The 27,887-nt window shown below is 35.7% G+C and overlaps 1 protein-coding gene across 2 annotated transcripts in view; it reads left to right on the plus strand.

Moving 5' to 3' along the window:
* Nucleotides 1–980: 980 nt before the first annotated feature.
* The window catches only part of LOC128985693 (protein bark beetle-like), an 84,812-nt gene continuing 57,905 nt past the window's right edge, over nt 981–27,887 (plus strand). For both annotated transcript variants that reach the window (XM_054405478.1, XM_054405479.1), the window contains exon 1: nt 981–1,619. In XM_054405478.1, coding sequence (XP_054261453.1) covers nt 1,248–1,619 — 372 coding nt within the window. In that variant the 5' untranslated portion in view covers nt 981–1,247. The remainder of the gene's footprint in view (nt 1,620–27,887) is intronic.

Here is a 27,887-nt window from a genome sequence, read left to right on the forward strand (position 1 = left end):
AGTTGATCCCAAAGAGCTTCGCCCAACAATATTATTTTTCCTACAGTCACCCGACAAAGTAGGCTTCCTTGCACCGATTATAGTACAGAAGGTTGCTTATTGCTGCATTTACTTACTTTTGCCAAACACCAGTATTCCACACAGGGCTTGCTTTTATGCACGTAATCCCTCAATCCCTGTGCTTGGATTATGTTGGCAACACTTAACTGTTCGACTACGATCAGCTGGTGCAGCGTTTTCCATTTCCTTCAATGTTTGGATCTAACCTAACCTAAAAACAGGTTGTGCAGTGTTTGAAAGACTTATTATTTTTATATGCTTTATAATAACTGTAGGAAACATATAATGTGTAACACGTGTAAACTTCCTAAACTTCGCCCCCTAGTTGCACAAATAAATATTCCATTCAACAAATTGCAAGACCCACGCAACAATAAACCAAAAGCACTATTGAACCAACAGCTGTTAATTGTTTCCATAAATCAGCTTATGCCTTTGTTTCCGTCCGTTGCCATGACAACAGTGTTCCTAGCACTAAAGGTTACCTAAACGATTTCCCCTTTTATTTCTTTTTTGCAGAATTCAAATAAACACATGTTCATAGTTAACTAAATATGATTACAGATTTTTCACAATTAGTAATTCAAAATCTTCCATAAGATATCATATATAGCGTTCATGCAACAATCAACTAGAACGCGCTATCGAACCAACAGCTGTTCATTGTTGTCATATATCAGCTGACGCCTTTGTTTCTGGTTGCCATGGTAGCAGTGTAACCAACATTCGCGCTGCACAGGTGAGGTTGGTACGTTTGTTACCTGTGCGTGACCAAGTCACGTGACCCGCCCAGAACTCGTTTTGTTTTACTTTCAACCGTCCGTTGGAAGGTAGTGGTGGGAGTCGCGACTTGACTGGAGGTGGAATGGACGGATAGTGGAAGGGGCGTTAGCATTGTTTCGAAACTGTCGTGGCGACGGCCGACGGTAGTCTGGTCCGTGGAATTACCTGTGCGTTGTGCGAGCGAAGTTATTCGTATCATTCTTGAAGGGGGGTTGTGTTAATACGGGAGTGAGTTGTTTAGTGCAGTGTTTATAAAAATCAGTTATGGTATTTGTTCCACCGCAGCATTTGTTTGTTTTGAATACCTGTAAAATCTCCAGCCTCAGGTGAGAATGTAACCTTCACACATCAAGATAGGTTTACCATTTCATTCACCACTTGGTTTTGGATTACACAACCTAACAATGGAATTCGGGTTTACACCAAATAGAAACCAAATCACGGTTAGAAGAAACAAATCGTTGGAAAGACGCTGGAGGACGTTAAGTGGGATTTTATTTTTCTTGTGTGTTTGTGAAGTGACTTGTGATTCTGTGAGTGTTCCCGATGCTAACCCTAGCTGGTACCAATACTCCACTGATCCTCCGGGGAGTGGCACGGAGATCTCGCAAGGGTTCATCACAAGGAAGCAGCGACTGGAAAAGTCATTGAGTCCTTTCATATTGAGGGGTGATTTGGTGATAGAAAGAGAGGGTGAACTCGTCGTGGATCCTGGGGTTGAGGTCAGATTCGCACCCATGGTTGGGATTACCGTCCGAGGAGTCCTTACAGCAAGGGTAAGTCGAATTGCTTATGCGTGGTTAATCTATGTTGTAAAATGGCAACTCAGAAATTGACTATCGATCAATGGGATGAACCTGAACGAACCAATCTCAAATTTGGACATACAACCAAATAGCGTCCTAAGAGAAACAAAAAGTTTGAAATTAGTAAAAAATACAAAATTTAACAAATTAAAATGGTTACCGTGATCATTGTTTATTTACCTAGTTAATTTGTAACCTTAAATTGTATTTGGTATGTTTAATGATTTAAATTGTCCGAGGAGGTAGCATACTACTGTACTGTACAACAAATTTTATCGTTGACATGTTACTCGGAGTTCGGAAACGTGATATAACATCATACTTTACTAACTTTTTACCTAGAAGTATACCTAATCTTAGGATTGGGGGGTTTTCAGGGGGATTTCTAGCTTCTGGAAGCGATATTTGTACCATCTAACATGTTTATCACAAACCGTTACGTTAATGTCCGGATATCGTTGTTAACATAACTCAGTATTTATTTAACAATTCATTTAAAATGATTTTCAAAAGTAGTGCTGACTTTTTATCTCCCCCTGTTATATTCGTCCCCAAGCGTCGTCTTCCTCAGACACCCTTCCTAGCTCACCTGTCGACCGTCGGCAGACGACAAAAGAAAAGGCTCTGCTACAAAATAGATACTCCTCCGCCCCAACCCTCTTTTGAACGCCAGGTAGCTCTGCCCCGACCTTCAGCAGGAAGTGTACCTTGCCATTGTATCAAAGAGACAGATCTCATTCTTTGGCGTTGTAAAAGACAGGATCTTTTCAACTCAGCTTTCTCTTAGGGATGTGTATCTCATTTATACATTGAATTAATGATGAAATGAAAGTGTAGTTTGCTAATGTGTAAACAAGTATTCAACATTTGTGGGAATTTTGGACGGCTGTGGTTTTGGATAGAGAACATCCCAGTAAACAACAAATCTGCACTAATCATCGCACTCCATTACTTTAATTCATATTTACGTTAAAATTCCTTCAATGTCGTCTCCATCAATATTGAAAATACCATTATTAACTTAAAAAACATATTCTGATGAGCGTTATCATCCAAGAAATGTTTGGAACATTGATAGGCCATTAATTATTATGAATAGTTGGTAAGATACCGCAAAAGATGCAGTATTTATTTATTTCTACGGCAATCGCCATTTACAAAATTATAGTATTATAATAACATTCAATATTTTATGTGATAATTTATTAAAAACTTACGCGATGTCGTACCATAGCCACCTCTGAAGGCAATGGTCGTTCCCTGCTTTAAACGCCCATTGATTAAACATACGATATTACGCCACATATTTATTGAGAGTATTTTTTCATTCAAAACAAAGAATGCAATATTCAATGCAATTGGTACAGTTCGTAGCCGGATGTGAGATATCGGCCAATGGCGACGAAGGACGCGTTTTATCGATTGTTGTACTTCCGGTTGCGCTCACGCAATGTCCAGTTGTTGACCAACTAGATCAGATCTAATATTGATCCAATAATTGGCCAAAATGTTCGACCTTTTCGTATTATCCACAGTCACAATAGTTAAAAATTCTGGTTTGGTTTTTGATCGAATTGATACTTTAAATTCGATAATCCGATGGAGTCGGATATCAAAGTTTCGTCAAATTGTTGGTACAATTCAATAGATGTCCCTATAGTTAGATTAATGTTTCACTAATGGTGAAATAGATTAATTTAATATTATAAATCATTCAAAGCCGTAAATTTCAATATATATAAAAAAATGTTACTGAAGGACCTAAACCTAGCCTATTTGTCAATTGTTTGAAAGTTTTAAATTCTACAATTAATTTTCTACTTGAATACCTGTTGGTATCTACAGACTGAAAGTACAACAATTTTTTATTCTAAGGTTAAGTACAATAGAAGAATAAACAACCATCACTTCATATGGCAAAATTGGTGAATATTGATGGATATTGGTGCTGCAAAATTTTCGAAATATAAAACTATTGATTTGGTAAATTAGTTTGATCAAGATAGACAATTTTAACACACTGATTGAGAATGAATCAATAAAAGATGAGCGGTTAGAATTCGAATTTGTTCAGTAGGCAATGGTTATGTGTTCAAATTTACTCAATATTTTTAGATAACACAGTTCTATGTTTAGGTCTTACGAATAAATTCAACAATCAAAAATTTCACGGTGTTTTTGTGAAGGTCAGTGATACCAGATAGTTGTGAGAGCAACGCACTGATCGACCAGCTGACATTTCGTCTCACAAAGATCAGCTGACATTTGTCGCCATCTTGTTGATTCCCCGGAACTAATGGGTTATTGTTGTTGCAGAAAAGAAATATGGCGCCGATCATATTATGTCAGCCGAGTAAAAAATTACGTTTTCACCACTTACCTTGTCAACGCCAGATTCCTTTGTTTGCCGGTGTTGGATAATAGTAGAGTTCTAGGATTTGAGACGTTGTTGAGTGTGACCGCACAATAATAAAACAACCAAAATGTGTTGAAAGTAATAATGTTATAGGTATGGGTATTTCCAAGAACAATTTCACCACTACTTCTATAGGTCTCGCCACCCTAAAAGTTGAGGCAGCCCAGACGGACGGGCAGGGTCATTATCGGCCGGTCCCGCCCGACCCTTTATAATCCGATTAGTGACACTTCCGTGAACGCTCTAGTTCCATAATTGTCATTAACAAAGTTAAAAACCGATGTATAAATTTAGTCTTTTACATTAATAACGTCGATTTAACAAACATTTCCGTTTTTGTCCCATCAAAATCGGACAATGTTTACGGTTTTTGGATTTTGGGATCTACACTACTTTGTTTTTTGTTTATAGCTCACAAACCGTAAACATTGTCCGATTTTGATGGGACAAAAACGGAAATGTTTGTTAAATCGACGTTATTAATGTAAAAGACTAAATTTATACATCGGTTTTTAACTTTGTTAATGACAATTATGGAACTAGAGCGTTCACGGAAGTGTCACTAATCGGATTATAAAGGGTCGGGCGGGACCGGCCGATAATGACCCTGCCCGTCCGTCTGGGCTGCCTCAACTTAGGGTGGCGAGACCTATAGTGTTTAGTGAATTTTCTTACTTCACTACAGTATTAGGCCTAGGACTATGGCTACTTCAGATCAGTAAGCACGATTTTACCACTTCATGACAATTCGAAATTGTAATGACGAGTTGTCCTTTATGAATAAGAAAATAACCTACTATAACATTATTTACTTAGCCAAAATGAACTTTATTCATTTAGTCAGTCAAAATATTCATCGTTCCAACATTGCCTGTAAGTAGGTATAATATTGTCGTTTTTCAATACAGTGCTTATTTAAATTCATTGGCATGCCCTGAATTATATCGGTTTGATATTTTTAAATCGAAAAGATGGCCAGTTTAAATAACATGTCAGTTTATATGAGTCATGCTTTTTTCTCATCTATTCAAGAATACAGTGGCCAAATAATGAAAAGTTCCAAATCATTTATTCAACCTTTAGAGTGCCAATACAATCAATCGTAAATCGCCTAAAGCGCGTAAAACTAATCTCTTCAAATAAAATATATGTATTAAATTATTGTGATGATTTCTTATATCGACGTAACCTAATGGCTTCACTAATATTTGTCGTGATTCATGTCTCCCCTCCTCCTGATATGTTATCACTTGTGATAAGCCTTATCAATTACCACCTGATAGATAACGGCAAGTGTTGCTTATTTAGTTGCTATTTAGTGTTTACTTCACAGTATACTGTTACCACTGTAAATGTACTGTCAGTTTTGAATCTTTCGTCTGTTTCTGATTACAGGATATCATCAGTTACTGACTATTTGGCTAGGATATTTTGGGATATTTAGTGTTTGCTATAAATCAAGATATCAGTTACTGACTATTTGGCTAGGATATTTTGGGATATTTCGTGTTTGATATAAATCAGGATATCAGTTACTGACTATTTGGTTAGGATATTTTGGGATATTTCGTGTTTGCCATAAATCAGGATATCAGTTGCTGACTATTTGGCTAGGATATTTTGGGATATTTCGTGTTTGCTATAAATCAGGATATCAGTTACTGACTATTTGGCTAGGATATTTTGGCATATTTCGTGTTTGCTATAGAGTTCACTTATTCGTTACCTTTACATCTTATTCATTTTTTATTTAAAATTTCCTTCTAGTCTTTACAAATACTCATTTTACATTAAATTAACGTTAAACACCCATGCATTGACTTGGAGTTGTGCAAGTATACTTGATATGGCAAGAAGTAAATTGGATGCTGAATCTTAACACCGAATAGAAACATACCTTAAATTAAATTATCTTCGATCCATAATAATACAAAATCTATATCTTTAAGATTACCCTTTGCGTGCACTACCTAGTGCGTTTAGCTCTAACAAAGCATCGTTAACTTTATGTGTAGTTACAATCTACAAGACCACTCGTTTGTAACTAAACCCAACTGCCCTTGATCATTCTGCTGTAATGATCATGACTAAAGAATCAGAACAAGAACAACGCTTCCCTCATTCATTCATTGGTCATCCAGTTGTATCGCGGCGGACTTCTCTGTTTTGATCCAATCTGAACTCGAATCAGTGAACGCGAATTTCAACATGACTAAAACATTTCCTCAGTGGTCATAATGAAGGTGTAATGTGTTAGCTTACTATGAGGTATCACGATTGACGACATTATGTTCCCAATCACGTCGGATTTCACGCAGCCTTGCTCTTTCCATCGATGTATAATAACTCCCGATGTATAATTTATTATGTATAATAAATCGATGTATAATGTAGAGTTATATACATCGATGGCTCTTTCTTGCTCGACTGTGAGTTGAACGACCTGTAGTCTGTATCCGTCAATGTCTCGTCTTTTACTCAGTTCTCTTTCTCTATCCTTTGTTCTCATATTCTCCGTTTGCTTTTGTTTTGTGTAATTTTTTAGTGTATAGACACTGTCGTGAAGTACTTTTATTCCTTTAATATATTGATCGGCCTACTTTGTAAAAAACTTATATCTTATAATTCAGTCAATCTGAGGATATAGTGTCCTGCTGTAAAATGAAGTTTTCTTTTTTCCTCTCTTTGGGAGAACCGATGGTTCTACGTGTGGTTATACTTCGGCATAAACCTCAACAATCAAACCCAACAAGCTCTATACCGTTAAAAAAATTATAGTAAAATAAAAGTTAGGAGGGTGACATATTACATTGTAACAACTTTTTGTTCCAACAAATGTTTTAGTAGGCCTACTATCGAAACATTTTTCGTTTGCTGTAGTAAGGAGGTGTTAATAAATCAAATAATGATGGGAGAATATTATTTTATCCATGCAAAGGATCAGTGCGCACAATGTAAAATTTATCACATTACAGGAACGAACACATTTAAGACTATTCAACAACATTAATTGTTGACAATTAATTATTGTATCTGACGGTTTCATTTTACGATCATTTTCTTATTCCACTATTTTTGTCACAGAACTCACTCACTTTAAAGATTTGTATGAGTTGCTTAGGTTCTCTGATCATCATTCTGTACTATATAAATGAAAATTTTTCAGTTTTCATGGTGTTTCTACAAGTTCTGAAATTTTTATGTTCTGGAATGCTTTTCTCGTTTATTAGTACCTCGATCTTTTGTACGCCTATCTCCTCGTTTTCATTGTTTTCTCTTGTATTCTTCCCAACGTCTCCTGCTTGGTTTGTCCGCGAGGCCATCCTCTGAGTGGAATTTAAATGAGACAATAGCCAGAAGATGGCTTCTCTTTGTGGTAGATTGCTGTGACGTCATAATGACGGGCTGCTGTTATATCATTCCAATCATCGTTCATTTATCTGGGGAAAAACAGAAAATGTCGTTAGTTTGTGTTCACGCTACAGACATTTTATTCTGAACAATTCACGTTTTAGGGAAAAAAACTGGTTTGTGTCCATAAACTTGCAGATGTTATTTTCTATTTTCCATATCCCCACCTCTTCTCTAGGTGTTCATTCATTGTTCCACGATTGGAAGTTTTGACGACTTGGTGATAGAGAAACTTAATCCGTCATGTCTGTTAATGAGGGGGTTTGCTAAGCAATCATGCTGAATATTTTGTTTTGTAGTTTAGACTACAAATATTGCCAATACTTTCTTATTATTCTGAATGGACATACTATTTTGTTACTCTCAAGCCTTCCTTTTGATGAACTAGGCACGTTTTTCACTCGATGAACCGAGCGTTTTTGTCATATTCCATCATTTGGAGTACCAGTGTATATTATGAGGTGTATTTGCTTTATTGCAAAGCTGGTGCAAGGTATGTCAGAATGTATGTGACTCCTTTGTTCATTCAAGACCTAACAATAGGTAAATGAATCTTTGGACGGATTGCACATAAGTCAAATAGATGATTTCGCAACTTAAAAAGGACGAAGGAAGGGTGGTGAAAATTTGGTTCGATAAACATTGAAGGAAAAGGAAATGGACGAATTTAATACAAAAATTAAATAAAATAGTTTAGTCGATAGTTTTAAAACTATGGATTGAGGTAGGTTCACTAAAAATTTGACTTAAGATAGTGAATGGTGGAAGAGTTGAAAACCACGAAATAACCATATGATCTACTTATTACAGTTATCCGAATCGCATAATTTGGTCTATTCATACGAAACAGCCATTACGACGATCGGCGAGAATGTCCCATTAAAGTATGAGCGAAACGTTTTAAGGCGGTGATTTTTATCTGACGGGACGGTTGACGCCGTAGACATTGGTAAACACTAAAATTGGTCGCGAAAACATACAAATAAATAGTATGAAGAGAGAAAAAAACTTTTTCTCAGCTCATTTAATTTTTCCAGTTTAGGTTTGGCTAGCGTTCACTGGGATAGATAGACCAGGCGTTTGACCGCATTTTCACACATCATAGAGCGACTGTTGCAACATGAGACGTGAAGGTAAGGGGGTCCTGGGAGACTTACCTTGCTGACTATGAAGACCACCCAGAAGGGGTTTCAAGGGGTTAGAGCTGGTGAATATTCTGGTCAATACCAATCAAATTTGCCATTTTTTACCTCAACCTACCTGGTGAGGTGGTCTAAAGGAAATACCGTTTCGGTACTCACTTGCTGTGATGGGCAATGAGCAAGCCAGCGGGCTTAGCTCCACAGTTTAAGTCGACTTCTCCCCCATAGTGATGTACGATACCCACACATGAATGATAAAATCATTTTTAGTTTGTTTGATGATAGTTTAGATTAGAGTAAGATGATTTCGACTTAACTCATATTGCTTTGCCATTTTATGGTATCAAAAGTGACACAACATCTTACAAACACCCAGTTTTATTTGGTTTGCATACTTCAAAAAGTTGTTGAAATATTAATAAACAAAAGTACAGTAAATGACAAAACTATAGTGGTACATAAAAGTAAAAATATAGGAATCCTCCACATTTTACGCCGATCCAGGATTAAAAAGTTGCATGTTTAATCAATAGTTAAATTTAATTAATAGTGTTCCTTTATTCCAAAACCAAACATAGATACAAAATACCTAACGCCACATGTAAAAAATACATCCAGCCTGAAAACTTCATGGTTCGGTATGATTGATAAGTTACGCTTCAAAATGTCAATGGTTTCAAATAGATTGAGAAATGTTGATGATTCGATGCAGTTGCAGAAAGCTCGTGTGACGAAACAAAAACTGAAACAGTGGAACGGGGAATATCAAATCAAGATGCAAGATGGCGGTCTGATAAGGAAGTAGAGCGTGGAGACAGGGAATAGTGGGACAGGACCGCCTGGAGATGAGGGATCGGGGAGACGGAGGTCGTCCCATAATCCTACCCGGGTATTGTTGAAGCTAATCGCCTGATTTATGGCCTTTCCTGGCAGTTGAGGGGTAGCAAGCGCTAGAGTGGGGGTAGAGCGAGATAGAAGATGGAGTTTGTTGCCCCCAGCGACACCGGACGTCTGACGTTCCCAGAAGGATAGGGTTGACATTACAACAATTCGACGCAAGAATTTGAATGGACTTCCGTTAACAAATAATGCAATGAAGGGAATCAGTGTTTAGTACTAGGAAAGGTAAAGGAAATATAAGTGATTAGCGTACAAGGATTTAATTTGCTATTTCTTAGATATTCCTTACGTAGGGTCACTCGGGTCACTTTGCAGGGAAGTAACTGCGAGAGTGTGATTGACCTCAATTGCAACCTAAGAATTGTTTTGATTTTACGTGGTAGCCTCATAAGCGAACATCTTTAACACAAAAACTAAGGCAACGCTGGTGATACAACTATTGGTCATAGTTTATTTCGTTGAGTCGTAAATTAAGACTTATTGAAAGATTTGTTTATACAAAATAATAAAATCACAGTTTTGTACGATATTGAACAAGTTTTATTCAAATCTTTACTGCAAACGTCACATTCCAAATACCAATTGTGTGACGAGAAAATACGTCATCTAACCAGTACTCCTAATGATGTTGATGAAAATATATTTCTGGTCATTTATGATCTAGTAGTGAGTTTGTTATAACAATTCTGTCGAACGATAGGGTGTTAAGTAACTCTCTACCAACCTTTTAGAATATAATTTCTGTGTTAATAACGAATGTATAAATACAGTATCACAAAGCACCTGTAAATCAATGGTACACACAGAGCCACCATTTTGTTTTTTTTATATCCATGTTACTTAAAATTTTAAATTGTAAATAAATGTTAATGCTAGTTTAATTAGTTTTGCAAGAATATATTACAATTTATAAATTTAAAATTTAATATGGCAGCCATTTAAACATTTTTAACAGTAGTAACGTTATACCAGTAAATCTTAAAATAAACACAAGAATGCTTTTTACTGTAAATTCTGACACAAACGTAATGACACATCGACGTAGAAAATCCAATTAAAAATGACCGAGATATGGCATTTTTGTGGTCTGTGTCTAAAAAACTATGATAGTGCGTGTGGTTTAAGTACTTGTCTGCAACTATGTGACCAACAAACCAATATGATAGAATCATAAGAACTAAATATATACTACGCGACACAAAAACAGTCATACCAGTGTTATTTTTTATCAGATTTTCTATCTTTATATGTTATTGCGTTTGTCTTGAAGGTAATAAGGTACTAGTGGAACCCCGTCGAAATCGACGGTTAATCTTGAGGTTTTATGTAAATTCAGCTAACTGCGTTGGATAGAGTGAAGTCATTAAAATCTTAGTTATATCATTGACTATGAATCCTTGGTTATATGAAGGGACGATAAGCAATAATAAGTATGACGATTGTGTTCCCTAAAAAACGTGATTGATGAATTCGTTTAACACAATATTTCCTACCTTTCTTTTTATCGGCTTTAGGTTGCCTAAAAGGGGTTTTTAGGAGTCTTATAATTGTTTCTTCATGAGTTTGTTTCATACCAAAGCCACTTTCACTATATGGGAGAATGAGTTCATATAATTAGTCTATCATGTTACGGAAAGAGTCAATATTTATTACTGACCATTAATTCAATCTGCTTTAGGAAAATCATTCAGATTGTATCCGGATTTATAAGTAAATCTTAATCACTTTTTTTATAAAAATATCTGATTCTCCAGAAAGCAGTAACATTCTTACTTCGATCTCAGCAATTTTAAATCCTTCTCTTGCCACATCGACCTATGTATTTAATTATCCTGTTCTTACTTGATAGTTCATTAGCTTATGGGGTAGTTTTGCCTTGGCCATATAGATCACATAAAGCTGTGCATGTATTTCGTGGATACAAATGAACCATAATTGTAAGAAATTTTATCACAAATCTTGAACATTTGCGGAACCAAATCCATAACCTAGTCCAGCATTGGTAACACATTATGCAAATGCGATGAGATGTGATGACACTGTTGTGTTTCCGAATGTTTTGTATGTAGTGAGGTTTAGATGCGTTGTTCAACCTAGCTACATGTGTACATCAAAGTAAAAACTGTGTACACATTTTTTTTAATACCTAAATTGACATAGTTCATCTACTTTATCAAAACCATAGACTCCGTAGTTAGTCTATTCCAAAACTTGATCACAGCTCTCATCCTAATCGTACTCATCTATGATACAATTTTCAACCCGATTATCAAAAACTGTTATACCAATAAATTAATCTCAGGCGTTCTTTCTTGAATTTAAAAATAAATGGTGATTGAAAGTAGGAAAAAAAGGCAAGTGCCAACCTTACAATATGTATAAGCTAACCCGATAAGGAATAGTTATATGTTCCTTTGAAATTTATAAGTCACACTTATTTCATAATTTAAAATTTCCTAAGAGCAATAAAGCATTGATTTTTGAACAAAACATTTAAAACGTATCATAAATTCATCATTTTGTTGAAACTAAAAAAAAAAAAACTTGCCATGCAGTGGAGAATCCATTTAAAATCATAAATAATAATGTAAACTTTTAATTTTGACAGTTTCAGTAGACCTTTGAATACAATTTTAATATTAACAGCTGATTCATTCTTTAGACACCCATACCAAGTTTCTACGCCCAGCCGTGTTCTCAAATTAGCTGTGACAAAAACCTCGTTTTCCTCCATAAGAATAACATGGGATGGGAATTTAAAGGCCACTTGGGCAGAGCCCCGAGGGAATTCTCCATGTTTCTCTTTTGATGGCTCATCTACAGACCAGGACCTTTCTTTAGACACCTCTACCGGGTTTCTACGCCCAGCGGTTCTCTCAAAATAGCTGTCACAAAGAAAAACAGTTTCAAATTAATATATAGATTTTTTGTGAAATATTAATTGTTTAGTATAAACTAGTGTACATGTTGCTCGAAATCGAGCAATCGCAAAGAAGTAAATGAGTTATTAAAAACAAATAACTTATATAAGAACAAATAAGTCATAAACTCCGATGAGTTTAAAAGAGTAAACTCAAAGATTACGTAACTAATGATAATACTCACAATGTACTTAGCAGTTCAATATAATCAACATTTCTTGTAAATATTTTATCATTTTTCAAAAGCTGGTCTGGCTTTTAGTGTATTGTAGAAATGTTTCCCACTTATAGCCGCAATAGGTTGCCCATGTTGGTCTTTGTCAATGATAATGTAGTCTGCATCACCCATTGTCGCCAGTACGTTTACAAATTTCAGTTTTATTTTAATAGCACCAAATAACCATTAACTACCTGATTTTCTGCATAACCTCTCTGTCACAATTTTACAATTAACATATGTTCTTCACTTTTAATTTCTGACAGCTGGAGTTTCATAACAATGTTTGTTTCCCATGTTAATCTTATGGAGAAATACGAAACTTTAAAGGGCCCCAGGGCCTCACTCTCTAATTATTTCCCTAAAAAGAAAGTTTCCTGCACAACTTCACGTTATGCTCTTTCCAATGACACCAAAAACATGTCAATCGGTTCAGTAGTTTCGGAGGAGTAATTGTCACAAAAAACCTGCTTGCGTATTAAATAAGTAATATATAGATAGATGTAACAAATTTGCCAATATTAATTAAACTATCAATTAACAACCATCATCAAAACAAGCCAACTATGAGTCTACTGTATTATTCTCCATACAAATAAAATAGCAATTTTAAATTTACAAATCGTCACTAATAACCCTACAAAAACACTTCAATATAATATATATTATATTAGTTGTTTTATAAGATTTACAAACGTAACCATTTAAACAAAAGTTCGTATTAAATAATAAAATATTTGGCTTTTTTATGAATAAAATACTTCTTTTTCAAATTTGACCATAATTTAACCATTATATTAGTAATAATTTGTTCATAAAGAATCGACAGTTTACTTAAAGCACAGAATGTATGTACTGAGAGGTCTAAAACACTATTGATACATTTAGGCTATTTACACAATATACTGTTAACTCACAATACGGTAAATAAATATTACCGCAAAGGTCCTCCGCAACAGTTCTTTTTTCCTTTTACAGTGGATATTAGGTACTATTTGCCTACATAAATGTAGGCAAGTGATTATTGATTTAGATTGAACACTCCAATCATCAGGCCGCCTAATAGGCGAATGACGCCACTGAATACATAAAAAATTATAAACACCATTGGATCACAATGTAATGGGGTGAGTTGTTGATCAGTTCGATCCTTATGGCTGAATTTTTACCTCTTTCCTTCTCTTCACCCTACATCACTTTCACTCTCTCCAACTCGCACTAACTTCCCCTACATTGGCGTCTCACCCCCTCCACTGTCCTACGCTTATTCATCTTCAACCCCAACGCAGGGACGGGTAGCGCTGACAGGTCAGCCGAGCGTCACTAATAGGATTATCGTATGGGCAGAAAGCCTACACCCGAGGGATCGGGGAATAGGAAAGTATGGACCCATGAGAGTTTAAAATTAATTTACCACAGTTCTAATGCAATAAACACTAAAGTGGCAATAAATGCCAATAAAGTAATTGAAACGAAATTGCTATTACTAATCACACAGTAAAATAGCATATCCAAATACTAACGGAGGGTATCCGAACCGTCTAGAATGACGTGGAATGGTCCTCGTAGCTTTTCCAAGGCTTAGCACTAACTAAAACTGATCAGCTGTTTCTAACGAGAAGCTCAATGGTCATAGTGCAGTTTCGAACCATCAAAAAGATACTGACTTTTCTCAGGACTGAACCGGTGACCTTCTCATAACCAGGCGAGCACTATGACTACGTAGTCTAATTTTATTATTCTGATATAGGTACTTTTCGATCTGGTTCAACGGTTTTGCATAATTTTATCATACGTTGGTTTTGGTCGAGTATTTTATATTAACCCTCCGATCCCCTTTAAATCAACCCCTTTATATTAAACCCATAAAATGCAGAATGCAAACGTATAAAGCACGTACAACCTGAGTATGGCACCATTTTGGATTGGCAAAATCATTTACAGAATTTAATTTTTACTGTGAGTCAAAGGAAAATATTGTATACTTTCAGAAGAAAATGTCCTCTGATTCTCTACACTAAGTTTGTCCATTTTAGAAAATAAACCAGCTTGATAAATTGGACACGCGTTGGGAAAATTGGGACAAAATCGCTGGCGAAGAAAGACGCCACGCTCTCGCTGATCAGAGTGAAAACTGCGACAAGCGACCGCTTCCGCCCTCGCTTTCCCGCGAAAAGCGGTGGAAAATGGCGGCAAACTGAGCTTGTCTCAATTTGCATCTGCAATTGCCAAATGGTTAAATGTAAATCCGGAACGACATAATTTTAGAGATTTTTGTCTAACACGTTGAGGGCAACAACATACATCGAAAGAAAAAGTAATGTTTTAAAATTTGGATTGTTTTTTAAGTTAGTAGTTTATGAATATTAGCCATGTCTGATTTTAAAAATAAGAATAGATTGCACTACTTTTATAGTGTGTTTATTACATGACAGAATCGAGTAACAAGTTACAAATTGAATCAATAAAATCATAGGCCTACTCATGATGTCTCCACCAGAATCGAGGGTTTAAAGGTTACCACTGATACACTAGGAAAGTCATAGCTCAGCAACGGTTTGTAATTGAAAACAAATTCAATTTGTCTGTGATTAATAAAATGATGGGATTGTTTACATCACTTTCATTGTCAAATAAAAATTTGATTAACTAATACTATCGACTAATACTCAATCTGTCTGTGAGTGTTAATTATCTTAATAGTTTTCTTCAGATGTACGTAAGTTTTATAATTTTCTACCCTCAATAAAAAATATTTAAAATTTTGAATAAAACAGCTAAAAATCGATAATTTTAATCTAATCATAAACTGGGTAGGCCTATTGGGCAATGTTTGTAAACAATATGCAGTTTTGAAACTGTCCTATCCGAAATAATACCCCAGCTGCAGAATACCTGCAGACTTAGCGATTTTCCATTCGCCTAATTTGATTGTCACTCAGATATTAAATTAAAATGTCAGATTTTATGAATAGGCTAAACGAAATTCAATAAATTTGATAAACAATATATCCACAAACAAGCTACGGTAACTACGACAGTTTATTTAATAGGATAAGATAATATCCATGGGAATTGAGTAACTCTTCAATATGGAATTTTAAACTTACAGATTTGTTCAAGTTCGTTTCGTACACATTCTTTCCCTCAAGCGCACAAGAAAGCTTCAATATAAGTTAAATGGTTAAATATTGCTGTTTTTAGCTCTACAAAATAGATTAGAAATAAATTACGAAATAGTATGGTTTAAGGCTCTAAAATGGGAATACACCATCTAAGAAACCTCGTTCCCATAGTCCGATCAAACTGATTTGTGAACTCGTTTGATTTAAGGTAGAGTTGCATGTTTGTACCAAACTTCATAAAAATCGGATCATTTTTACTCGAGTTGTGCGAATTGGACACAATATATCCTATATGAATTTGAATTGCAGGTGTTTTGGTCTATGGGGACACAAAAACAAACAAAAATCGGTCCTGGGTCTAAGTTTTTTACGAAACCTACGACAATAGCCTAAAAAATTGGCTTAAAAGAGAAACTATGATAATCTCTGTTTCATCAAAGACAAAGGGATTTCCAAAGCCGACGGACAAGCGATTTCCCGGAGAAGGGAAGGAAGAGTGGCGTATCTGATGTTGGAAAGAGTCATTGAACTCGACATTGTAGTGTAAATATACAGTAGCCGAGGTTGGGGTAATTAGGGCAATCGCTGGAGTGTGCGATGGTTGTAGAGATAAAGAGATATCATCAATGCCAGACACCGTCGTGGAACATTATTGTGACAAAGGTTGACATTGGCGACCGAGTTACAACTTCAAACGCCCACTTCTAGCGTGAACGTGGTAAAATGTTTAACTGTGTCGACTCGTTTATTAGTTTACCTCTATGGATTTACCCATTAGATATTCGAAAACAATGGGCAATCTTTGGACACAATCTAGTTCAATTTTGTTATAGATAGTCTTAGGCTCTCGTTTTACTTTCGTCCGATGTGCATAGTATATGGAGAAAGTGTTGTCATAGATTTATTTAGCATACTCCCTGAGTATGGTTAATCTATGGTATTGTTTTCGAGGTTAAGTTTTGGATGGAAGTATATTTTTTTGGTCCCTCTGAACACAAAAAGTGGGTTTTGAAGTGAAGTATGTACGTGTGTACAGAGCTACAGACACACTTGTCAGATTTTGATGAAATTTGGTAATTGTGTAGGCCTACTAACCTATGGTATCTCTTTTTTTTCATTTTTTTAAATTTAAATTTGTAATGACGATTTGACCTTGAAAACTAAAAATAATGGAACAATCCCCCCCCCCCAGATACTTCCCTAATGAGTTAAATTAAAATTTAGAATGTTCTTCTTAACCTTGAACAAAATTGTACAATCCCTATTGCTATTTTAATTACGGTTTATAAGTTATTTGTGATTTTTTCCATGTTAACCCACAGATACTCCCATCGCGTACCCATCATAATTGTTTCCTCCAATTAAAGTAATATGTTAAATTTACTGTCAAGAAAACGGGAGACATTCTATGCAATATTTAAGTTAAGTTTGCTGATACCGTTTGGTTTACCCGTGAACCTGTCCTATCACACTGAGTCTAAAAGCATGTCGCAACTTAAGTTACAATGCAGTGACGTGGGTGTGAGAGCCAAGGTAGGACCTTTCGTGCCAAGTTGCTAGTCGCGTCGTCCGGTGCCGAGACATTTCCGTTCACTCTTGGAGAGTTCTAATGAGTCACTCATGTTGCATCATTCTCATTTTGTGACTAAAATGTTACTATATTACGCAATTGTAAATGTGTCAAGTAGTTGTCATAATGAAATGTTTAATTTAAATTGTACAGCATTTAAAAATCGATTTCAGTGATTTACAAATTGAATAAAAATAAGGTAGACCTACTTTGGTATTATACGGGGTCACTTATTTTACAGCGCGCTACGACGGGTATGTTAGGTTGTGTAAATAAATAAATGTGGTTGTAGGAATTTCCTCGTTTCGATATGAATCGAACGATACCAGATGAGTCATACATGTCTATGTTCATATTTTCTATTTATGCTAAACACAAACGAACATAGCCGCCGCAGCGCGCTGTTTAAAGGGTGGCCTACGTATAATATAAAAGTATTAAAAATAATTAGTCATAAACGAAGATGGAAACGAAAAACCATCATAGATTTTACATAATTGCATACTTGTTTGTAGGCTTGTTCAATGGATGCAGTTTCTTTGCAAGAATCGTAATTACCATACCAAGTAACAAAGCGTGCATATGCAGGTACGATTGAACGTATTTTTCAATTGTATATATGATCAAATGTAATAGTTAAGCAACAAAATAAAATTGTAAAAATTTTGAATTAGTTTTTAGGGCTTCCATTACAATAATACTGTATTTTGTATTCATTCAGAAAACACATTGTTGCATATAAAGGAATAAAATATTTTCGAGAACTAACAATTTTTTAACTCGACCCAACTATAAAATTACAATAAAACTGAGAATAATAACCTCCAATTAAAATTGAGTGTTTACAACTTCATACACCCTAGGAACATATTGCATTTTAAAGTACCCTAAATATACCATTTAGGGCCTACTAATTTATTGCAGCTTTGTCAGGAAGAGCAGGTATTTTCCGGGAAATTCTCTTTTTTCAAAGATCACATATTAGCATTATTAGAGAGAGTCGTGAAGTAAGATAGTGCGAAGATTGTCCTTATCACAGCATTTCTGTTATCAGTAGTAGGCTCATCAGTTGACGATGACCCACGAGTATCACGCTGTGATCAATACAGACGCTGTTAAGGTGAATCATTGACTTTGGATACAGCATTGGGCATGCTATGCAGGGACCAGATGTAGGACAGTTTCCTAGGCAAAGAAAACATGAACTTTTAATGATGTGCTGTTATTCATTTAACCCATAGTTTTTCATATGATCTTTTGGTCGGTGTTTGGGAGCCTGAACAAATTTAAGTCAACCTTAAAGTCGGTGTAGAAACCAAACTTTTTTCACAGCACTGTCTGACAGTGGCTCATTTGATCTATGTCTTTGCAGTAAGGAAAATACATTAAACAAATTTAACTCTTTGTTGAGACTGACATCCCAATGTCCCATTACGTGATATGTTAATGACGTCAAGCCTTCTTAGAACCCATCAGCGATGATTCATCAACTTTCACCCGTGGTTAACACAACGTAGTTACACTCTGTTGTCTTGTTACTACCTGCGTAGTGCGTTCTTCATGAAGTACTCGACAAGCTGTTCTATAGTGTGGATAGCGGCACAATTCATGAACGCTGGCCATATAAAAAGCAGGCTGCATTTACATTTTTTCTCCATTAATTTTGGTGTAAGGGTGGGTTTGCTATCTTTCTGTCTTTATCTTTGCCGGGATCGTTTCGTCACGGCGGTTATTTCATTATCAGTTTATCTAGAGTGTAGAGTGTCAAAGTTGGCGTCATTTGACACTTGACCCTTGACTCAGACCCACGACTTCGCCCACCACAACAATGTACTGTACATCCGCCGCCTACACGACTGGCAAGTGCGGAACTACTTTTCGGAGTATGTAGATGGACTAATATAGTGAATGATTACCCTTACGTGCATTACTAAGGGCTCCGCTCACGAATTTGCTGGCTATTCTGAAGCCCTTTGAAAAAGACCCACAGATTTTTTAGTCGGGGGTAGGCTCATATATTCGCCTCATGAAGGGCGCTGATTTGATTATGAGATAAATGAATAGCTTTTTGATTATTGGAAACTGATCCCAGCTGTCATTGACCATCGGTTTAGGGGCTGTTTAGAAAAATTATATAAAATACATTCACTCCATTCAACATTCATACTTCATCCTTATTTGCTTTAAAACTTGCTCCATTGCGTCCTGATCCTATTTAGCGATACTGTAGTTAATTGTAACTGGATACCCTACTCGGTACTGTATTTTTTACATAAGGTTGGTAAGTGGTACCATACGCTTAGTAATCCGGAAGATCTCCGCTTACGTTCGATATAAGCCTGTAAGAGGTTTAAAGTTCTAGTTTAAAAGAAGCCCTCAAATAACAGTTTCCGGTTGAAGCGTCTCCATATAGCGTGATAAATAATTAGCATTGCACAGACCGGAAGTGGCGGTTACACCGGCTGACCATCTCTACTGACCTTACACTTCCGGTCTTAAAACAACCAGGTGGAGATAAATGTCGGAAGAAATTGGTTTGGTCTGTTTCAATGTCAATAACGTTCACGGGATAGCGATTTTTTTCAAATGGTTGTCATCACGTCTAATAATTTCCTTTTTCTACAGTATACCCCTTTTCCATAACACCAAATCAAAATAAAACCTGTCAAATTGTGAACCAAACACAACAATATTTGTTAATGATACTGTACAGTACGATATTTTTATTAACCATTTGTTTAACATTATGATAGGATCAAATCGAGGATGACCGTAAATGCCGTAGTCAGTTTAGTTGACGACTTTGATTATAGTTTACAAACTCACAAACAAATCGTTCCCCAGAACGTGTTTTCAGAACCGTATAAATGCTTTAACATTGACTTAAGGACCTAAATCAATAGTTCTAGTTCTAGCCTTATCCTTATCACTATTCATCAGGCTACACATTTCATTATGAATATTCATACAACATGTTGTAGGTAAAAAATTCATCAACTGTCTATTATACGATTCTTAAATGACAGCCCAGAATGGATAAGGTTTAAATTTCTAAAGGTCTAAAATACTTTATGCTGTATGGTAACATTTCAGCAGTGTAGGAGACCGCAAGAAGAATGGGGGCGGCCGACAGAAAATCAATTCCTGAAAGTGACCTTAACCAGCTACACGTGTCCTAGTGATAACAGCTGATAACACGTGTAATGACGTCATGTATAATGTCAGGAAGTGACACCTGCATGTGTGTTTACATGCATCAATAACTCGGCTTGTTACGTGTTATGTGAGACGTTCACATGGGTTTCCATTTGAATATGTAATTTCTTTTCAAGTAATATTTTTTGTTCTACCCTAATTTTTTAATGAATTACTTTCTGGGCCTAGAAGGTTACGACATTGACTTAGATAAAAGCAATTAGTGATTGGCAGGACTTTAACTCGGTGCCATACCACCAGCTCGCGACTGCACTGAAATATAGTGGCAAAAATGTTGAAAAGACCAGCGCTTAAAATTTTGATAAGTTAAAACATCGTATACAAAAAATTACACAGGTTTTGCTAAGATCATTGATAAAGCAAAGCTAAAAAATCGTTACACACAGCCTTTTTTTATGAAACACAACTTGAGTCGTGACGTGATTTTGACAATTGTACGAGCAGACAAGGCGTTGAAAGTGAGTGAGGCGGGCTATAAAGCAAATTAAACGTTTAATTCTGCTGGGTTTTAAACAGGCGGGGAATCTGTGATGGCAGCTGTAGTCTGATTACAAGGTTCCGTGGTAACCAGTTGTCCCCCCCCTCCTCCCCCGGCAAGGGCAACCGGTTTGTGTTTGAACGTCATTCTGTATCGGGAAGGAGGAAGAACCGCACAGACCTACCTGTACGGTAAACTGTGGATTTACTTGCGGGATCTTGATCTTTTCCCAAATAGGGATATTGAGCTGGTTGAGAAATGTGTTGAGGGGTATTTTCCTATTATGCCCAATGTGGCTGGCTTTACCCTAGGAGAATTTATATAAATGTTATCCTCCTATGCTTTTTCTGTTTCTACTGTAAATCTTAAGGTACGCACCCGAATTTGCAGCTAGAAAATCTGCCTTTAAAGTATGCCAACAAACAAATTGACCAATGCCATATTTTTGTTACTTGTTGAAATTTATTATAGGCTATTTAAATAAATTATATCGACTAATAAAGATTTCTTTATGCACAAGGTGGTTTGGCTGGTAGGGATTAAACAAACGATTTTAAATATACAACCCCATTTAGGATTTTCGCGATATTGTTGATTATACAAAGGTTAAAACTGAAATAAATGAAAATGCCTGTAAATAACCAATTTTTTATTTTATCTCCATTCAAAAAGGTAAAAAACTAGTGGATTCAGAAAGAATTTATACTAAACGCAATGGCTCAGTAATCTTGTTACAATGAGTCTTGTAAATAAAGTCTGTTATATATATAGAGTCTTTTATAGATATCTTACATAAAAATCTGGGTTTATTCAAACATCAAAACAAAATAGTATCAGTTTACATTTATAGGTTACACCACTAAAAATAAGGATTGGTTTAATTTTACTTCTACATCGACTTTGCTTGCTGCAATTTTTTTAAACACACACACAAACATTTAATCTTCCTTATGGAATAACTAGGCTTACCATTGACTATATCATGTTAGTCAATTGACTATGGTATGCAGTACTAAAAAATAAATGGAGTAAAAACAATATAGAAAGGAAGAATATAGGAACATTGTCATAGATGAACTGTTCATCTATGCTTTAATTCTGTGAAAATAACTTCGTCCAAATCGAAAAAGACTTACAAAGACTTTTCCATAACCTTGTTTCTGCTTCAGTTTTATCTAATACCGAGATCGATTTCCTTTGTCCCTTTACAACGTCACAGTTGAATCACATACCGTACTCAGGTTCCCACATCAGCAACTGCTGACCGCTGCTGACGCCGTCGCAGTATCAGCAAATGTCGTCAGCGACCTTGCAACAATGGATTGCCGTGACGTCACTCAAGGCCTACAGCTGACCTTCTTGCACTGCAGTAAACAGCTGTTGGCACAAAGAGCAGTAAATGTTACGTGCAAAACTAGAAGGCTATCAGACTCCGTATGTAGGTTTACGTTACTTGTTCAGCAATGACTCTGAATTTTCTGTGTACAGTTACTTCAAGTAGACTTCTAAAACCTTTGTCAAATGTGGTGTATTTCATTGTAGTAAAGTTTGGAGTGCTCTGATTTAGAGTAATGTCTTCCTCGTATTTGAAGATTTTACTTTTGTGATCTGTTTTTGGTTACAAGACCAGAGGAAAAGCTTTTATTCATATAGACATTTTTATTCCGTTAAAATCATATTCAGGGTGTGTTCACAATAATCCAGACTAACGAACAATTAACAAATGATTTGTGACGGTATGGAAATAGCTTTTTGTTTCGAAATTTAATCAAACATTTCGATTAGGCCTGATGGCCAAATGTATGATTAATTGAAATCGATTACCAATTTACCATTGCATAACTTTTTTTATTTATTTTTACCTTTTTGAAAACGTCAAAACTATCAGTGAGCATATTATATAGATATTGAAATGTGCTGGAAGGTGGATTTTAAATACGTTCCTATAGGACAACTCCAACTCGTAAAATGGCAATCAAGAAGTCCACCAACATTTTGTACAAATTTCTTTTGGAAGAGTTTTCTTCCAAAGAAAACGCACCTCAGGCTGTGTTCCAAATATCCAGTTTCTTCTTGCCATTCACAGTCACATTTTCATCACTATCCGCATGGACTACTAGGGTTGAGAAACCTCAAAGATCTCAAACAAACCGTTGTTCAACAATGAAACTCCCACAACAATAACGAAAGATTTTTATCTCGTTCTACTTGAAACGGAACTAGCGCCTCGAGAACAGGGAGCTGCATAGAACAGTGTTTCTTTCAGCGAGCACATAATAATAATAATAATAGAGAGGACACGGCGTTTAACCAAATGCACTGAAAGTGTGGCCAAATCCGCCATCTTGGTCCGTCATACAGCCTGAATCCAAGACCCGCGAGCTCAGTTCGCATTAAAAACCCTGCGACAAATACACGATCATAAACAACATTAATAGTTGACAAAAAATTCTGAAATTTTGCACACTTGTAGATATGATACTGAGGAAAACGATGGTGTTAATTTAAAATTATTATTTATGATAGTAATTGAGTTATAAAAATGTTTAATACTTATGTAGTTTAATTTTTCAAATTCAGACATGAAAAAGTTGTATTGCGAGGAAATTTTTTATTTTTTGGTCAGAGAAATTTCGTTAGCGGGAAAGTTGTGGATAAATAACCAAATTTAACTATGCGATTCACCAAAATTTTTTATCATGATCGGTTTTCTAAAAAATCAGGTACAAAAGGGATCCATTGCCGCTGCTTCGCTGGCTGCTTCGCGCCACGCCCGCTGCGCCGCCGGCCGTCTTCTATACATTTAGCGTGCAGTGTTTTAATGTTTTATACTGTTGTACTGTAATATTGTATATATAAAGCAATTTTCAAATATATTGTCTATGTAGAATTTTCAACCGTTTAGCACAACTTTTTAAGGACTAATTAGCTTTCAATATCATCCAAGATTAACTTAAGATAATTCTGTAAGTTAAGTTAAACTTCCCAAATATATTTGTAAAATTACACTCAATTTATTGTCCCAGAAAAATTACAGTTTTATTGAGATGTTGCCTGATTTTATTTTTGTGAAGACTTTCGTTACTTATTTTACAGTAGTAGGGAACTCTAACATTGGAATATTTTTGAGCAATAATTTTAATTAGTTACTAAACAAAAATGATTTTTGTCCATATTGTTTCATATCCTGAGAAATGTGTACTATTTGGAAACAAATTTACACCTACACATTGTCCAAGTACTCTGTTCGTCAAGTCCTCAATTACATTGTTTTCCTTTACACTAATATCATTAACTTTATCTGCACTATTCTCATCAAGCATAGCAGACGACTAGCGCGCTTCACACGCCGGGACTACTGTCGGGGAAATAAATATGTGCACTCGAGTTTGAGCCTAAATATCTCTTGAGATGAATTATCAGGTTTTGTTGAGACAAAAATTAAATATAATCTGGTTTAAATACATTGTACGTGGTAACAATGAAAAAAAAATCCGTTTACCAGAAAAATTTATATAGTTGAAAGATCCTAAAAAGTACCGATTTTTAAGAAACTCTGCACTAACACTGAAGTTTAAAATTTAATAGTAAACAAACTATTCAGCCAATCTTTCTGAAATTGTTATGGCTTATTGGTAGGTTTATTGTTAACAGTTCCATGCATTTTAAAATTTTTACACACAATAGTCTTTATGGTGATGTTTATTTTTAAAACGTATGCTAACATCGTTAATAAGACGTTAAAAATGTCGTTCAAAATGCCAATCTTGTTTGTCGTGACACAAGAAATAAAATAACACCAATATGACAGATTTATAATGTGAACAAAGATGTTTTTTAAACAGATATATATTTGTAAACAAACATTTCTCCGCGATAAAAAAAATCAATTTACTACGGTAAAAACAATCGATTTACTTTAAGACATTTCCAACAATATACTAATACGACAATGTACTTCCAGAAAAACCTAAGTAATTTTTATACAAAAGTATTTTTACATTGAAACAAAGCCTATGTAAACAACACTGACTCGAAGCATAGCAGACGACCAGCGCGTTGCAGACGCCGGGACTAGGCTAGCGCCGCCATCTTTGTCCGTTTCGTCGGCTAGTCAGACTGCCACGCTCCTGCTTTCCGAGTAGCGCTTCTATTTTGTTATGTGTTCGCTGGTTTCTTTCAACAATTTGCATCAGCTGTTTTCGGCATTTCCGTTTCCGTCTGTACCGTTGCATCTACCGCCACTGAACCGAATCGCCGAAACATCGGTCTTCTGTTTCTTTTCTCTCGGTTTCGCGGTCGATCGCCTCTGTCGGTGAACTGGTGGCGGTTTTTGACACTTGATGAATGATGGGTGCGCCATTACATTGATTTCTCGTAGCGTTAAATTGAATGATTTGAAATAATGTTTTTTTGGTAAGTTTTTGTCAACCTCACCTTTTACCCTCCTCCACGGTTGGTAAGAACTATTATTTGATGCCATCACAAATGTATCAGATGTAAGCCTACTTAAAGTGAAAAGAAATCCCAAGGTTGGGATTTAGTTTAGTTTACTCTTGGATTAATATATTGATGATATTCATACTCTATTTTATCATGCTGTACTTGGATCAGTTGAATACAGTTTTCAAGATTACTTCTGTTCGGTAAATAGTGTAGAGTGCATTTTAACGTTACATCCTGACTCTTTTACTACATATTTCTAGTCTACAGTTATCTAACCAGCTTTATACTTCTCTATCAAACTATTTAATGAAACAAACAATGTATTATTATTATTATTATTATGGCTAGTACTTTTTATCATAAAGTACAATCTACACTTGAAATAAAATGAAATATTTTGTTGACAGTACACTCAAGCACCCCACTCAGCACTCAGTACCCTACATTTATATTTTCAATGATTTTAACAAGGACAAAATAGTACTCCATTGTAATACTCTGTTATCTATATTTATCAACATATACAAAACCAGGCAGTACGAGGATACTTCTTGGGCCTGTTTCCATGCGTGTTTCATTTCGAATACGTCGTAGTGATTGAATATATCACAGTGTTATTGTTATACACTAGCCAGCATTACATTTTGTAGGGCGCCGATATCAACTGGTTTATCTATCATTTTATGATTGATTTTACTATTTCTTTGGTTGCACAGTAATACTGCAAGACAAGCAATTGTTATATACACAAATGCATTTTTATATCCAAGAAATTCTACATGTGTATGTTTCGTGGCCATCGGTCCAGCGGTGTTTGACTTTTATCACTGCCAAATATACTAATATACAAACCAACATCCTCTTTTATGCTTATTTAACCTATAAAATTGGCATATCCCATGACTTTCACGTTCATTAACAAGGGGGTTCATTTCCACGTTCCCATGGTACAGTCAAGGGCAGAACCGATCGTTGACATACGGAACGGCGGAACCATGGTTCATTGCCGCATTCCCACCTATAGGATCGCTGCCCTGCAAACTGTCAAGATTAGCACACTCAAGTCCAGCCAAAGCTGAGAAATCACAATGAAAACCCACTCAGAGAAAACTGTGAAAGAATTGAAAAACACCCAAAAGAAAACGGGGAACATTTTTTGAACTTTTTGTGTTGCATATTGGAAAAAATATGACTAAATACGTTAACGTTATCAATTGAGATGGAGACGACACCTAGGTGAATTTCAACCCAAAAATGAGCGAAGTATGAGTGTAGAATGGAGTGGGATGCATTGTGTATAATTTTGTTTAAGATCGGCTTTTTCATTAGCCAGAACCGTTTGGACGTTCTCTAAATTTTGGCGGTTTGAGGGGAAGTTCCCTTCCTACTTATTTGTTGTAGCTGATTGACGTTTAGGCAAACCTCAGCTTTTAAGCTATTTTTAAGGGTAGGTTCAATGAGACGAGATAGATTTATTTCTCTAAAACCACCTACATTTTGTGAACCGACTGTTCATGAGCCTTGAACGGATAAAACGGTGGTACATGATGTAAATTCGGCATCAGCTTCATATTTGACATCAGGAAGCTTTTAATATAGGTAATATTGTTGTTGCAATCAAGATAACTTTTCCATCTTGCTTCCCGCAATCTAAAAAATGTTTACACCATCCATTAACATTTTTTAATATTTAGTGAAGAGTTTCCAACTCCATAATGTAAAACGAGATGACATTTTATACTTTGCCTCCCCCTCGCAGCGCACTCTACTTCCGGTTAGCTGGACAGCGGACACCGGAAACTGCCGGAAACAAACGACATTGTCACAGCCTCCCAAATATCCCGCCTTCATTGTTACTTGCTAAATGCAAATATACATAATAGGATACATATTTTACCCAATGACGAGTCCATTCAATGTAGATTCATAATTTAATTTGGTAGCCAGTCCAATTTTGACACACTGTAAAAATAAACAAAACTTAAACAATTTCTTAATACTGCCATAGATGTAATAATTATTCTATCAGTTAATCTTTATGCTACTGCTACTTTCAAAAGGATATTATATTTTTAGGGATTTGGAAATAAAAACTATTAAATTTACAAATGTAAATCGTGAAAAGAATTGTAAGCCTTTTATAATGTACATTATTTTACATGGAGGACCTATTGATGATAGATTCCATATATCCTGAGTTTCCTATGTCCTTACAGCAAATAATGTAAGTTGCCTAAAAACCTTTGTTGTCACATTTTAATTTTTTTATATTCCTTGCCCAATTGCCAAACTAGTTTTGCGGTTTCTAATAAATAAATATTTACCACCACCAGAAATATAAATTTTCTGTGGTACAAGTTAGCCTACTCGACAGGCAGACTAGATCAACCAACTTA

Source organism: Macrosteles quadrilineatus, unplaced genomic scaffold, assembly GCF_028750875.1.
Source record: "Macrosteles quadrilineatus isolate MER2022 unplaced genomic scaffold, UCM_ALF_1.0 Scaffold_2__2_contigs__length_208266976, whole genome shotgun sequence".
NCBI classification, from domain to species: domain Eukaryota; kingdom Metazoa; phylum Arthropoda; class Insecta; order Hemiptera; family Cicadellidae; genus Macrosteles; species Macrosteles quadrilineatus.